Source organism: Cucurbita pepo, unplaced genomic scaffold, assembly GCF_057944985.1.
Source record: "Cucurbita pepo subsp. pepo isolate OVF unplaced genomic scaffold, ASM5794498v1 scafford_4, whole genome shotgun sequence".
NCBI lineage: Eukaryota > Viridiplantae > Streptophyta > Magnoliopsida > Cucurbitales > Cucurbitaceae > Cucurbita > Cucurbita pepo.
Genome location: NW_028257909.1, coordinates 36,374 through 48,770, shown reverse-complemented (window position 1 = coordinate 48,770; position 12,397 = coordinate 36,374). Strand labels below are relative to the sequence as shown.

The 12,397-nt window shown below is 35.7% G+C and overlaps 1 protein-coding gene and 1 non-coding gene across 2 annotated transcripts; both read right to left on the bottom strand.

Moving 5' to 3' along the window:
* Positions 1 to 1,773: 1,773 nt before the first annotated feature.
* On the bottom strand, positions 1,774 to 2,973 carry LOC147786236 (uncharacterized). Its single transcript, XM_087120881.1, has 2 exons — positions 2,718 to 2,973; positions 1,774 to 2,537 (listed from the first exon to the last, which is right to left on the bottom strand). Exons 1-2 carry the CDS (start codon positions 2,971 to 2,973, stop codon positions 1,774 to 1,776), a joined length of 1,020 nt encoding a protein of 339 aa, XP_086977007.1.
* A 7,632-nt stretch (positions 2,974 to 10,605) lies between these two features.
* Positions 10,606 to 10,678, bottom strand: TRNAV-UAC (transfer RNA valine (anticodon UAC)). The gene has a single exon. It is a non-coding gene; the product is annotated as a tRNA-Val (tRNA).
* Between the last annotated feature and the right edge of the window lie 1,719 nt (positions 10,679 to 12,397).

The window sequence follows — 12,397 nt, the reverse complement described above, 5'->3', positions numbered from 1 at the left end:
AAAGCTGTCTTTACATCCATATGATGTACTTCCCAGTTCTTAAAGGCTGCATAGGCAAGAATTAATCTCACTGTTTCTAACCTGGCCACGAGTGCGAATACTTCACTGTAATCTACACCAAACTGCTGTCCATATCTCTTTCCCACGAGTCTCTCCTTATGTTTCATGATTTCTTCATCTGGATTTTTCTTTAATTTGAAAATCCATTTGATGCCGATTTCTTTATGATTCTTCGGAAAATCTGTGAGTTCCCTCGTTCTGTTCTTTTCAGTGGAGAGAATTTGAGACATCATGGCATTCCTCTAGTTTTTATTCTTAGCAGCTTTCTTATATGAAGTTGGTTCCTCTATAGAAAGAAAACAAAGGTCCATTGCTTCCTCCTCTGCTTCGTTCAGTTCTCTATAAATATCTTCTAGAGACCTAAATTTTTTCGGCGTCGATGAGCTTGACAATGATGCATTTGAGGTATTGTCTGGCGTTGATAAATTTGAGGATGAATTTTTCCTTTGTCTTTCATCTTGATCAACTTCGATATGTTCAATATTCCTTTCCTATGTTCTACTCTATTTTTCTGAAATTTGAACGATGAAAGTTCCTCTTTATTCATCATCACCGTTTGTGATTTCTTCCCAACACCACTTTTTCTCCTCTTCGAACACCACATTCCTACTCACCATAATTCTATTCTTTTGTGGATCCAATAGTCTGTAAGCTTTGGTTCCATCTTCATATCCCAACATAATTGTCTTCGCACTCCTATCAGCAAGTTTAGGAAGGTGTGAATATGTATTCTTGGCATGAGCAAGACACCCGAAGATTTTAAAGCGATGAACCTGTGGTATCTTGTCAAACCAAGCTTGATACGGTGTACCATCTGCAACTCCTTTTGTTGGTGATCTGTTCAGAATATACACGGCAGTTTTGATAGCTTCTCCCCAAAATTTTGCAGGCATCTCTTTGCTCTTTAAGATACATCTGGCCATCTCTACCACCGTTCGATTACGCCTTTATACTACGCCATTTTGCTATGGTGAAAATGGTGCAGTAAGAAGTCTTTTCATGCTTTCATTCTCGCAATAGTCTTTAAAAGCAGTAGATACGAACTCTCCTCCACGGTTCGTTCTAAAGCTCTTAATCTTCTTGCCTTTCTCTACCTCCACAATGATCTTGAACTTTTTAAATACCACCACTGTTAAATTCTTATTTTTCAACATAAACACCCTCATAAATCGTGAAAAATCATCCACTAGTAACATAAAATATTTGTTACCTCCATAAGTCATTGGCGAAATAGATCCACATAGATCTCCATGGACAAGATCCAATGACTCCTTCGCATGATATGTTGTTGTTCAGGGAAAAGGAGTCCTATGCTGCTTTCCAATTAAACACCCATCACAAAATTGATTGACCTGGGTGATTTTCGGCAACCCTTCAACCATTCTTTTGTCATTTATTTCTTTAAAGAGTGAAAATTCAGGTGTCCATACCTCGCGTGCCAGAGCCAACAACTGTTACTGATATTTGTCATTAAACACACCTGATCCGCAAGCTTCAGCTTTGCTACATACAATCTGTTGGATTGTCGGGTCACCATAATAATCAGGCTCCTAGCCCTGTCATATATCTTCATCACATTGTCCTCTATAACAATTTTATTTCCACTCTCATCCAGGTACCCAAACTTATAATATTGCTTTTCAGTTTAGGTATGTAATAGACTTGCGATAAGATCAAGTGCTCATCGGTTTTGCATTTGAAGAGCACTATTCCTCAACCACAAATGTCTATTACAGAGTTATCACCGAAGCGTACCTTTCCAACAACAGATGTGTCGAGCTCATGAAACACCCTTCTTTCTCCTGACATGTGGTTGCTTGCTCTAGTATCTAGGAACCAGGAATTTTCAGCTCCAATATTGGCTGATGGCGGCACTATAGTTTCATTCAACATCACAAAATCAGGGTCTTTGTCATGTGTGGTTTTAATTTCACACGCCTCTATCATCAGTAATGAAGACTCCTCATCATTTTGCATCTCTATCAAGTTGAGTTGTTCGTCTTTTGTGGAACACTCTGATGCGAAGTATCCCATTTGCTGACACCTGTAACGTTTAATTTTACTTTTGTCAAATTTCTTCTTTTGAGTTTGCGACTCTCCTTCATCTTCTCGATGCCAGTCACTTCTCCCACGACCTCTCCATCTTCCATGACCCCGTCCCCTGCCTCCTTTGGAACTACCTTGATCCTTCCATTCTTTCTTTGAGGATTTTGCATTCTCTCGTTCCTTCCATTCTGCATGAGTGAGGAGAACGGTTTCATCCTTTTCTCCAAACCCTTGCAACCTTTCTTCATGTACCTTGAGTGATCCAATAATCTCATCAACGGATTTCGTTTTGAGATCACTGAACTCCTCAATCGTTGAAGTGATTTGAAGAAACATTGCAGAGGCGGATCGTAGAAGTTTCTTAACTACTTGGATATCATCCACAGTATTGCCGAGGCCTCTCAATTTGTTGACAATAATGGTGAGTTTTCCTGAATACTCATCAATACTTTTTTAATCACCCATCCTCAACGCTTCAAACTCTCGCCAAAGAGTCTGCATTCTAACTTCTTTCACTCTTTCCGCACCTAGATTCATATTTTTCAACATGATCTAGGCTTCCTTGGTAGTTTTCTTGGCACCCAACTGTAGCAACGTATCTTCTCCAATACTTTGATAAATAGCTGCTAAAGCCATCTTATCTTTGCGGTTATCTACTGTTTCAGGTGACTCAATTGCCTCCCAAACACCTTGTGCCCTCATAAATACCTTCATCTTAATTGCCCAAGCTGCATAATTGCATTTTGTCAACATCGGGTATTTGAGTGTGACAGATCCCTCCTTTTCTTGAATTCGTACACTCACTTCATATGCATCACCTTCTATCGCACCGGTGTTTTGGCTCCTATCACTGGATTCCTGTCTCATTTTTTGATCTCTCTCCCTTCTTGACCGCTCAATCTCTTGGTGAGATAGGATTGAAAATAGGCCTTGATCTTGGCCTTGATCTTGTAGCTCTGATACCAATTGAAAAAAAAAAAAGTAACAGAAGGGGAGAAGAAGTGAAGACACACAAATTAATTTTCTTCTATTTGTGGTGTCTTTAGAACTTGCACCATTTTCCTTATATAATAAAATTTTTACCCATTTCTACTGCAAATCAGCAAGCACTCCACCATTCCTTCCACTCCTATTATTCCACTCCCTAAAAACTAGTTCCTTCCACTACTTCCAATATCTCCAGTCTTTTTTCATGGAGAAATAAGCAACAGAAATAAAATAAATACTAACCACTATTTTTTTTTTTAAACCAAAAAAAACTTGTAAAGTAAAATAAAAAAACATTTTATAACCAACAGTGGATTCCACTTAAATCCAATCTTTAGACACTACGTGTTCTAAGAATGAGACTTTTTATAGCCAAAATTCACATTTGAAAAACTTGGCGTACAACTTGTTCTACCTTAAGATAGTTAAGACTTTTCGGAGGTGTTCTTAGTGTTCTTGATCCATTTTCAAGTATATTAGAATGTTGTCTATGAACACGATAACAAACATGTTTAGACATTCCTTGAATACATGGTTTATTAATTTCATGAACATGGTTGGGGTATTGGTGAGACCAAATTACATCACTACAAACTTGTAGTGGCCATATCTTGTTCATAGACTGTTTTCGATACATCTCCTTCCTTAAAATTAATCTGATGATAGCTTTATTGAAGGTCTATCTTGGAAAATACTGTCGCCTCTCGGAGCTAGTAGAATAAATCCTCGATGCTAGGGAGTGGGTAGTTGTTCTTTATTGTTCTCTTGTTTTACTCCCCATAGTTAATACATAGGCGCATCGACCCGTCTTTCTTTTTCACAAACAACATCGGCACACACCAACAAAATAAATTAGGTCAAATGAAACCCTTTTATAGTAAGTCTTGTAGTTGTAATTTTTGTTCCTTTAATTCGGTTGGAGCCATGTGGTATAGTGCTTTAGAGATAGGTCCAGTTCCTGGTTTGAGTTCTATCCCGAAGTCTACAGCTCGTGAAGGAGAAACTCCTAGTAAATCCTCTAGGAAGACACTTGGAAATTCGTTTACTATGGATACCGTAGCCATTGTTTTCTCTTTTCCTTTTATGTCCACTGTGCATGTTAGTATATCCCATCCTCCTTGTTGTACCAAGCGTCGGGCTTTCATCATCGACACTATCTTTGGGGTGACACCTGTACAAGTTCCTTTAAACTTAAAGTTAGGTCTAGTTGGTGGCGAAAAAACCACTTTCTTCTTGTGGCAATCTATACTTGCATAATTCTCGGCTAACCAAAATATTCCTAATATGACATCAAAATCTGTCATACTCACACTTTCAGGTCTATGCTTATGATATGAACAGCTACTATTAATTGTCCATCTTTTATCCTATTCTCAGTAACTAGATCTACTCCTGCTAGGGTACTAACATATAAAACATGCAATAAGGGTTCCACCGTGAATCCTGCTTGACTAACAAAAGGCATGGATATAAACGAATGCATAGAATTAGAATCAAATATCATTAATGCGTAGTGACTTAGTATAGATAACGTACCTGTCAAGCGAGTTTGCACACTCCTTTGCTTGCAAGCGAGTTTGCACAGTTCGCTCTCCACTTCCTAAACCTCTAGGTGGTTCTTTTGGACTCTTGGTACCCTTCCCAATATAGTATTTGGTCGTTTGATGTTCACGACCACATCGGAGCATACATTTACCTCAATGTTGTTTTCTGCATTAGTGGCATTGAAGCTTCTCATGTTCCTTACCCCTCTCTTTATCCCTGGTGTCTGTGTAAATGTTGGGCAGGACCCCTATCAGCGTATTAGGGCCTTCGCGTTGATGGTCGATAGTCTGTCCCTCTAGGCTCATATGATCGCTTCCTTCCGATAGTGACCGCTGGTTCTCGATGTCTTTCCTCTTGAGACTTTTTCAGGGATTTTTGCCGTTCTTAGTGCCTCCTCATACATCTTTGGGTTTATGGCTTCCACCATGTGGTAGACCTACAAGGCTAGGACCCAAAAAAAAAAAATTATATGTCATCTTTTGTTCAGTATCAACCAATGATGGCGTAAACCTTTTTAATCTCATAAGTTCTCTGTCATATTTGTCCACTGAGTGTCCACCCTGAGTCAGATTGATGAATTTCTGCTGTTTCTTAAGACACACCGCTTTGGGATAATACTTCTTTAGGAAAGCCTCCTTAAATTGATCTTACGCTATGATTCCCCCTCTTGGATTAATATTATCCTTATTGTCCGTCCACCATACTTACGCGTTCTTTTGCAGCATAAATGACGCACGAGGTACCTTCTGGTTGTTCAGACATTCCATTGACATAAATATGATTTCCATAGACGAAATCCACATCTAAACTTCTGTTGGATCTCTCATAGTACTAGTGAATGGGTGCGAATCATACCGCTTGAAGTCTCGTAGCCAGTTCGCTCCTCTAGTAGATTGCAAGTATTGGATTGTTGGGTGATCATTATGGCATGCATCATGACCTAAAACGACTCCCGCATCAAACTAGTAGTGGGGTCTATTCCAGTCACTGGTGCTGCTAAAGGTGGTGCAGCTTGTGGCAGTATAACTTGAGGCAATGCAGCTGCATCCTTCCTAGTTACTAATCCTTCTTGAGGTGAGCTCTCTTTAGCCTCACCTCTTCCTCTACATCTAATAGGGGGTCCTCCCCTTCCTCTTCTTCCTCTTCCACATCCTCTGGGTGACATGGTTCTAAAAACCAAGATAATTCTATTTAAGTCTATCATTTACTAACAATACAATATCATAGTACCCATAAAAAATTCATACAACATTGCAAGCATATAATAGCGATATTAAATCAAGCATCATGCTGCAATAAGTAAAGCTCGTCAATTTTCATGCTACATAACATTTAAAAAATAGAGCAAATCACAATAAATATCATCATAACATTTTCCTCTTTTAATCTTATGCATTGTGTATATAATGGTGACAGAGCATCAATGATTGAACCATGGAACACGTCAAGTCTACAAGATATACGTCGTATGCTAGTCTAGGGTGTGTGAACTGCCTGGGATCAAGCTCGCACGTGTAGGTTGTGTGTAGGGAAGTACTACACATCCAATGTTGTCTAAACTGGAGGACACCCCATGATCGTTAAACGATAGGTTCTAAAATACTCGAGTCATGTGCTATTTCTAATTTAGGTAAAAGCAAGGCACCCCTGTACCGTTGATGATGATATTGCAATCAGAGACCATGCCACGTGCATAGGATAGTAATATTTTCTTTTCTTAGACTTTGGCTAGTATAGTAGAAATCTAGGGTTGTTACAGTTGGTATCAGAGTTCTAGGTTATAGATTCTGTAGACTAGCCTACGAGATAGGCTTGACATGTTCCATGGTCCCACATCTTATGCCCCCCAATCATCATCAGGTATGTCATGCATAAGATAAGAAAAGGAAATGTTGTTGATTTTGTTGGGTTTTATGTCCTAAAACTCATAGTTTGTAAACAAAAAAACATATTCTATTTTCAATAAAGTTATTATTGTTGTTTATTCACTAAAGATTGTTATTGAATAAAGTGAACTTTATGATTATTAATCTAAATCCAATAAACTAAGAACACTCTAGCTATAGTATGATTACTTGAACTATATGTAGAGACATAAGAGTGGATCAAGTTCAAGTATATAGTCAAAATGATCTATAGTATAAGGATAAGGCTGAGTACCTTATTCTGGGGACACTATGGATGCGGCCCACTTTTGTATATGATATAAACAATGTGATCACTAAATTGTACATGTGGAGACATGTGAGTGGGGGCGTCCTATGCAATGAGTATTGCATAAGATCGGACCATGAAAAAAACCACTCTCACTTTATAATGTCGTTTACTGTTGAGACTGATTTTCTTTTTATTCGATAACCTAGGTAACTCGGTTTTAATCCTGAGCTAACCATGAACTGCTGCTTATTTGGAATTATCGTTAGATTTGCACGGGTGAGAGTGGCTCTAGTTCGCCGACTCAATAGGCTTCCCATTTCAGGGGTAAGACTGGGTGAATGGCTAGGGACGTGGGGTGCAAGATGGAATTCACTCCTACCCACTTTTAGGGATAGAAGAGAGGTAGTTCCCTTAAGCACTGACTCAGGTCTTGAACAAGGGGCCCCACCCTCTCATTAGCCTAAGAGGGATTCGGTTTACTGGTTGGACCACAAACCAATTGTTCATTAGAAGATCAGTGAGACATAAGGAACAAGAAGTAACTTTAGGGGTAAAACGGTAAATTGACCCAGCTCTAGTTACGAACAACCTGTGAAGGATCGACTTACCAATCATGGTTATATCAAATAGACAGAAATATATCTATAGTGAGGGGAGTGCAACTACTAGGCTATAGTGGACTGTCCTAGTAGTTAACGAATGTTGGTTAACAAGGTTAATGAGTTTAACCGGTTAATCTTGGATCGTTGGAGCCAATGATCTATAGGTCCATTAGGTCCCTCTGCTAGCTCATATCGGACATAGAACAGTGTGACGAGTGAGTTCGAAGTGTTCGAATTCAAATTAGGGAATATGCGCTACATATATACGATATATTTAACCGCATTTTTGTTTTATTTACGAATTAAACAAAAAGAGAGAATCTGAGATATTTAAATAAGATTTAAATATCTTAATTAATTATGTGTTGGAATTGATTGGGATTGGCATTTGAGTTAATATTAAATATTAATTAAATAGTTTAATGGAAAAATGAAGAAAGTCAAAATGTTGACTTCATTTAATGGAAAAATCCATGTTAGTGACAAACATAACTCTTTAAATAGAGTGATCATGGTACATGGAAGATCTTCTTCTTCTTGGTGAAAAACCTTGAGAAAAACCTCTCACAAACACTCTCTTCACATATACAAAATCCCTCCCAAGTTTAGTCATTCACCGGATTCCACAATCCCGTTCTAAGGCTAGAGGATAGTGGAGAAGACACTAGTGGTGGTTTGAAACCGGTTCGTGAGGAAAAAGAAGTTTGAACTACAAAAGATTAGTATCTAAACTCATTAAGTTTTAATACTTATGAACATGCTAGTTATTTACTATAATTGATGTTCTAAAAGTGCCTAAGATCCAAATTGCTTCCGCATGTGTTATATTAACACCATCAGATTTCATATGTTGTTACTGCTTGGTCATTATCAACTATAACTTCCAATTAAATTTTGACACCATTGACTGTATTATTCTTGACTTAGTTATATGTTTATTTTAATACAGAATTGGTATGATTTACCCCGCATGGAATATGAATGTTCATTAATATATTGATAGTGTTCAGATTAGTAAGGTTTGCACCCTAAATAGATTCAAATGAAAACGACCAAGAAAACTTGATAGACGATAACATCTTATAGTCTGCTAGAGATATTAAAAGTGGTAGTGTCGAAAGGAAATTTCATCACTACGAAGTAGGTAAATATGAAATTTAAATATCGGTGTGAACAAAAAAAAAAAAAAAAAAAAAAAGAGCTAACACAGTAAAAGTTGAAACATTGTATACCTAAACTGATTTATGAATGACTTTAATGTGAGCTAAGCTCAGGAAGTCGTGAGATGTAGAAAACCTCCCTGCCTAACACTAATTGAAAATTTTTAAAGTTACAATCGAGCCACATTGTGGATGAGATATTATGATCATGGTCAAAGTTTTATAAATATTTATAAACATGGATTGGAGTTTGAGATTTTTAAGATATCTTAAATTTAGGAATGATTTAAGATTGATTTGGGAGGAGTCACAATATTAAAAAAATATAAAATATAAAAAAGCCCACGTTGGTTATGTTGCCTTTTCATATAACGAATGAAAAAATTTTTAAATGAGACCTTGAAGACATATGGACAAAAAAGTGCATTATTGGACCTTTAGCTAGGCTTAAAAGAAATTGACTAGGAGGACAATGTAATGAAGGAAACTGATTAAACTATTGATCTTGTTGACAGAAGAAAGCCGTCATTGAGGTTGAGGTAAGTATTTAAGTTCTCCAACATTAATGTCCACATGAATGTTGATTTCAATGCGCCTAAACCACAATCATACTAAATGGATTCTATTTTTCATGAAATTTTAGGAGAAGACTCAATATGATATGATAAGGTTATGTATGAAATTTGATAATAATTAGATTATGATAAAAGGCTAAACCAAGGGTAGGTGTAAAATGACTAAAATTCCCCTATAATTATATATAGCTGGCTTAGGAGTAAAGTGACCCCTAAATGACATTTAATTGAATGAGACTTATGTTACATGGCCATTAAAATATGTTGAGGATTTAAACCAAGATTTTGCAGTGGTAAATAACCAAAATATCCCTATAAGAATTCTAAGATGTTTTCAAGATCTTAAATACTCAAAATACTACGAAAATTTATGAGACTCGTTTACAATATAAGGGTAAGTATGAAAGATTTTAAGGAGATTATAACAACTTAGGGATATGAGCTAAGAGAAAAAGTATGTAACTACCCTCAAGACACTTGATAAGAAATCAAGGTTTTTATGAGTACCAAGTGACAAGATACTTATAAAGATTTATGCATGTAGAAAAATATTTATGACGCATATGGATTAAGGTGTACTTGTTAAGAAATTTTCTTTAGTTGTACTTCAAGACTTAACAAAAAACTCTTGAACGAGAACCCGAGATATTTTAAAGACCTCCCGATGAGTAGTGCAATATGGTCTTACGACAATGACTACATCGTAGGAAACGTATGAACACCTAGGTGTAGGTACTTAAACTATGTCACAAGGAACCCGTGAATCCTTGGACATAGGTATGTAAATTGTATCGCACCAAACACATGAAGCTTTGGATGCAAGTATTAAGACTATGTCATGGGGAATGCATGAAGCCTCGTGCAGTTATTTATTAAATATAAGGAATAAATTAAGGTAACAAAAGTCAAGAGATAGGAGTTCAAGAAAGTTCTCTTAAGGATAGGAGTTGAAGAAAGATAATGTTTCAAAGATTTTCTTTAAGTTTCAATGTGGTAGTTAAGAGTGACTGTGAGGTCTTTTAACTCATTAATGCCCACAACTTGTATAATTTAATGAACTAGATCTTCGAGAACGTTCTTAAACTAGTTTGTAATGCTCTAAATAAATTCTAAAGGGAGTAACATGTCATGCTCTAAATAAATTCTAAAGGGAGTAACATGTCAAACTCTTAAAAAGTTCTTAGTGAGCGTGGTAGTTAAGAGTGACTGTGAGGTCTTTTAACTCATTAATGCCCACAACTTGTATAATTTAATGAACTAGATCTTCGAGAACGTTCTTAAACTAGTTTGTAATGCTCTAAATAAATTCTAAAGGGAGTAACATGTCATGCTCTAAATAAATTCTAAAGGGAGTAACATGTCAAACTCTTAAAAAGTTCTTAGTGAGCGTTACACAAATTTCTCAGAGTATGAGTCTTGGATGAACAAAAATGTTTCCCATCCGAAAACTACACCATTGCAAGCAAAGAAGCATGTTGTTGCCCAGGATTGAACTGGAGACCTTTAGTGTGTAAGACTAACGTGATAACCACTACACCACAACAACAAGTTGTCCATGATGTCCATGATCCAAAAAATAGTTAATAATTATAAATTTTAATGTTTAAACAAAATATCCTTAGAACCTCCCAAGGTTTCATCAATATTATTCAAAAAAAAAAAAAAAAAATCTTGAAATATATCTTTTACTTTTCAAATAAATAAATAAAAATAAAAAATAAGTTTATTGTTAGTGAGATGAAACCGTTAATATCTTGTTTGAAAATACAATTCAACTTTTAAACGTTTAGTTAATACTCATAATTTTAAAAAGAAAAAAAAATTCAAAAATACTCTTAAATCACTTTTCTCTTCAATTTTGTCTGGAACTCTCTCATTTATGAACATTTCCCAATATGAATATAATACAATTCAATTCAAATAGACAATTTATTTTCAATCTTATTCTTGAGTATTTTTAAAATGGTGTTAACAAATTCATTCATATACATAAGAATACTTTTGAACTTTTTTAAAAAGATAATCAAGGGCATCATATGGTGGTGACCGAATGTAACCTGTGGTCATGTCTTTTTTGAAGAGCCACCTTCGTCCTACCACAGTTTGACTAGTCTACTCCATTTCGAGTGAACAAAGATATCATAGGCTTTGCAGTGTACCCAAAATGGTTTAGCTTTGAGTTAGAAAGTCACCGTTGGAAAACAGAGAGATTTACGTGAAGATAGATATGGTCATTACAATGGTTTAGCTTTGAGTTAGAAGCCAAATATTAATCATTTATACAATTCTAGTAAATTGGCTAACAGAGAGATTTACGCGAAGATAGATATGGTCATTACAATGGTTTAGCTTTGAGTTATAAAGTCACCGTTGGCAAAAAGAGAGATTTACGTGAAGATAGATATGGTCATTACAATGGTTTAGCTTTGACTTAGAAGCTAAATATTAATCAATTATATAATTCTAGTAAATTATGTCAAACAAAAGAAAACACGAAAGATTTGAAAATAGAGATCCACTATAAATTTGGAATACATGTGAACAAAATTAAAAGGCTATAGAGTAAATACAAATAATAAAAAAAAAAAAGAAAGATTTGAGTATTAAAAAACTTAAACTAAATATAGAAAGAAAAGTAAATACAAACACAAAATAACTCTGTCAATTTTTTTATACAAAATCATAGAAAACAAGATTTTTAATAAAAGTAAATGGACCAATCTAAATTAGAGAGGTAATTTGATAGGGTTCAAACTTATGTCATGGGTTCAAATAGGTTTACTTGGATTTCAAGGGACAGAATCGAACATTCATTAAGGATATATTCGTGACAACAACTTAAGCTAACCCGGTAACTGACCTTACTATTGATATGGTTATATTTGATGTTGACACATGCTCGTGGTTCTACACATGTCATATATACTAATATGTGTGAATTATTTGTGAATCGATAGAAGTAAGATTTGTTCATGAAACGTGAAGGTGAGGTTACATCTAGAAGTACTATGGATATGAGAGGTTGATAAAAGAATATAGTTAGGTTATGGGTAGAAAGAGATAGAATTATGATAGATTGATAGAACGATAACGTCAGGGTACGTTCATGTAACGACATGACTGTGATAGGTATAAGAATGTTAAGGCTATGTTAAGTTAGGGAATGATATGACCACGAAGTTTTTACGATATGATATGATTATGATACGATATGTGAATGATGGATGTATATATATTGTGATATGATATAAAGACAATATGTTAT